The sequence below is a fragment of the Loxodonta africana genome, unplaced genomic scaffold (assembly GCF_030014295.1).
Source record: "Loxodonta africana isolate mLoxAfr1 unplaced genomic scaffold, mLoxAfr1.hap2 scaffold_481, whole genome shotgun sequence".
Lineage (NCBI taxonomy): Eukaryota > Metazoa > Chordata > Mammalia > Proboscidea > Elephantidae > Loxodonta > Loxodonta africana.
This window is the reverse complement of record NW_026975198.1, coordinates 41233-44697: the sequence shown is the minus strand read 5'-3', so window position 1 is coordinate 44697 and position 3465 is coordinate 41233. Positions and strand designations below refer to the sequence as shown.

The 3465-nt window shown below is 40.5% G+C and overlaps 1 protein-coding gene across 1 annotated transcript; it reads right to left on the bottom strand.

The window, feature by feature from the left end:
• Window positions 1–217: 217 nt before the first annotated feature.
• On the bottom strand, window positions 218–2134 carry LOC135229724 (zinc finger protein 345-like). The gene has a single exon (XM_064279074.1). It carries the CDS (start codon window positions 2132–2134, stop codon window positions 245–247), a length of 1890 nt encoding a protein of 629 aa, XP_064135144.1. The 3' UTR covers window positions 218–244.
• Window positions 2135–3465: the final 1331 nt, after the last annotated feature.

Here is a 3465-nt window from a genome sequence, read left to right as displayed (position 1 = left end):
AGGTAAAATTTAGCTTGGACTGAGAAAGTAACAAACACCGATGAGGACAAGCCCATAGTGAAAATGAAACTTTCATAGGCACAAAGGAATTCGAATGACCCCTTCTTGGAGGTAGTACTGCTTTGTTACACACTGAGAAACTTTGTTCTTTTATCACTGACTTTCAGAAATTTGCTGTTTGAAATTATATAATTAAGGATGAAACACCCCCCTTTTGACAGAGTAGTCTCTCCACAGTGAGATGTTATATGTGATGTGAGGTGTGATGAACAGGGAAGGGCTTTCTCACGCTCCTTACATTCCTAAGTCCTCCACTATGAGTTTTTATATGTCTTGTGAGAGAAGAGCAAGTACGAAAGGCCTTCCCACATTCTTTACATTCATATGGCCTCTCTCCAGTATGAATTCTTCTATGTGTCATGAGGCCTGAGGACTGCCTAAAGGTTTTCCCACATTGCTTACATTCATAAGGCTTCTCTCCACTGTGAATTTTTATATGTGTGGTGAGGTTTGAGAGCTGACGAAAGGCTTTCCCACATTCCTTACATTCATAAGGCCTCTGCCCATTGTGAGTTCTTATATGGTTAGTGAGGTTTCCTGAGTGACTAAAGGCTTTCCCACATTCCTCACATTCATAAAGCCTCTCTCCACTGTGAGTTCGCATATGCAAGGTGAGGTGTGAGGGATCTGTAAAGGCTTTCCCACATTCCTTACATTCATATGGCCTCTCTCCAGTATGAATTCTTCTATGTGTCATGAGGCCTGAGGACTGCCTAAAGGCTTTTCCACATTGCTTACATTCATAAGGCTTCTCTCCACTGTGAATTTTTATATGTGTAGTGAGGGTTGAGAGCAGACTAAAGGCTTTCCCACATTCCTTACATTCATAAGGCCTCTGCCCAGTGTGAGTTCTTATATGCTTAGTGAGGTTTCCTGACTGACTAAAGGCTTTCCCACATTCCTCACATTCATAAGGCCTCTCTCCACTGTGAGTTCGCATATGCGAGGTGAGGTGTGAGGGATCTGTAAAGGCTTTCCCACATTCCTTACATTCATATGGCCTCTCTCCAGTATGAATTCTTCTATGTGTCATGAGGCCTGAGGACTGCCTAAAGGCTTTCCCACATTGCTTACATTCATAAGGCTTCTCTCCACTGTGAGTTCTTATATGTGAAGTGAAGTTAGAAGAATACCTAAATGTTTTCCCACATTCCTTACATTCGTAAGGCCTCTGTCCATTGTGAGTTCTTATATGTGTAATAAGGGATGAAGCCTGACTAAAGGCTTTCGCACATTCTGTACATTTATATGGCTTGTCTCCACTGTGAGTTTTTCTATCATTAGTGAGATGTGAGGAACACTTAAAGGCTTTTCCATATTCCTTACATTCATAAGGTCTTTCTCCACTTTGAATCCTTCTATGTACAATGAGGTTTGAGGATTGCCTAAAGTCTTTCCCGCATTCATTACATTCATAAGGCCTCTCTCCAGTGTGAGTTGTTATATGTGTAGTGAGGTATGAGGGCCAACCAAAGGCTTTCCCATGTTCCTTACATTCATAAGGCCTCTCTTCACTGTGAGTGCCTAAATGTGCAGTGAGTGCTGAGGAAAAATTAAAGGCTTTCCTAAATTCCCTACATTCATAGGGCTTATCTCTGTTATAGAAAAGGAGGGATAAAGGGTCACTAGAAGAACTTTCTTTACATTCACCCTTGTGACCTCTCACATGTGTCCAAAAGGACGAGAAACTATAGAAATCTTTCCCATACTCATTACATTTATACTGATTGTCACTAGTGAGTGTTGTCACAGGATTCTTAAGAGTTGAGATACAAATGAAATCCTTCCCACATACCTCACATTTATGGGGTTTCTTGCCACTAAGAGGTCTCATAGGAGTGGTACCACCACAGGCTTCTCTACACGCAATAAACTGACAGGCATGGTGGTTATGTGATGAGGGATCCATGATGGCTTTTTCACAGTCAGAGCATTCAAAAGGATTTACTTCTGGAGGATTTCTTTTCTGCACGGTAAGATTTGGAATCCGCCTGAAGGTTTTCCCACACGGATTGTCTCCATTTTTTTCACGGAGGTGTTCTACTGTATGAATTCTGTTAAAAACAGGCAACATGTTGTTGGAAATCAATTATTTCCACTTCACCATTACCTAACAAAGCGAACATGCAGTTTTTCGCTTGACTTCTCTCCTGTTTCATACTTCAAATCATCTAGCAGAAATAGTACCATAATCGTCACTGCTTTTCTAAAATATGAGGCTTTCTGATCATTGTGTTTAAGTGAAATATGTTTCAAATACTCAATGTCTGACACACATTTATGAAAAGGTTGTGAAAATTCTCTGAACACGTAAGTTTTCAGCAAAGTTTATACATACACAATATACGTACACATATATATATATTTATATATGTATAAGCACATATCAGAGCTTCAAACTGGTCTGTATTGCTTCAACAATTGCCCACGTAAATAACGGCAGTGTTCGCGTTGGATATCTGTTGCCCATCGGATTTCAACCTGTGTTGGGAACAAACCACAGAGCCCTGAACAAAGATGGCAGCCAATCTCACAGCTTTCAATGTGCATCGCTGCCCACAGTACTGTCAATAATCTGATCTGCATGAATTCGAAAAAGTGTCAGGAACCTGCTGCAGAACACTCAATAACAGGACTGTGACAAGCAACACACATTCAAAGCAGTGTAGTGGGACATCGTCTTTGTGCAGGGCACTGCCAACTATTCTCTGCTCAGGTCAAAATCCAACAGGCTATGCAATGTGTACACCATCCTTCTTTATGTTTGCAATTACTGAACTGTTCTGAAACAGTTGGAAGCCTTGGTATATACACATCAACATATGAATGTGTATTTTAACGTCATCACAACTTAGGATTTTCTCCAGAAGCACCGTTTTCTCTTGTTGGAATGACACTCACCTCAAGCGACTCTCTTGGTTTTTATGATCATCTTTCTTACTGTGTGATTCAGAGGTTTCTCCTAACATGGAGGACCAGGTGTTATTTTTTATGTATCCCACCATTATATCTTTGCTGGGTAACTTTTCTCCATCCTTAAGGTTTCCAAAGTCTGACCCAAGAATTCAAGTTGAGGTTCGCAATATGGAACAAATGGAAAGAAATTATTTGGGGAAAAAAGAGCACTGTTAATAAAGACGTAGCCACATTTCACTGTTTCAGCACTTTACCAATGGTTTAGAAGCAGTTTACTAGGACATACTTCTATGAACTTTGACAGTGACGGAGACATGAACAAGCGTAGTTAGAGCTAAGTAGAAATATACTGGACACGATATACATGTAACATTAAAAGAGGAAAAGGATCCGAATAACCGCAGCTGTGAAAGGATTGCTAAAGTCAGAAAAGGAAGCTCAGGTTTCTGTGAAGTTGTGTCTCTGGGAAAACAAATGTGTAGAGCTGAC

Coding starts and splice junctions, on each gene's coding strand:
- LOC135229724 (XM_064279074.1), bottom strand. CDS start 2,134: ATGTTGCCTGTTTTTAACAGAATTCATACAGTAGAACACCTCCGTGAA.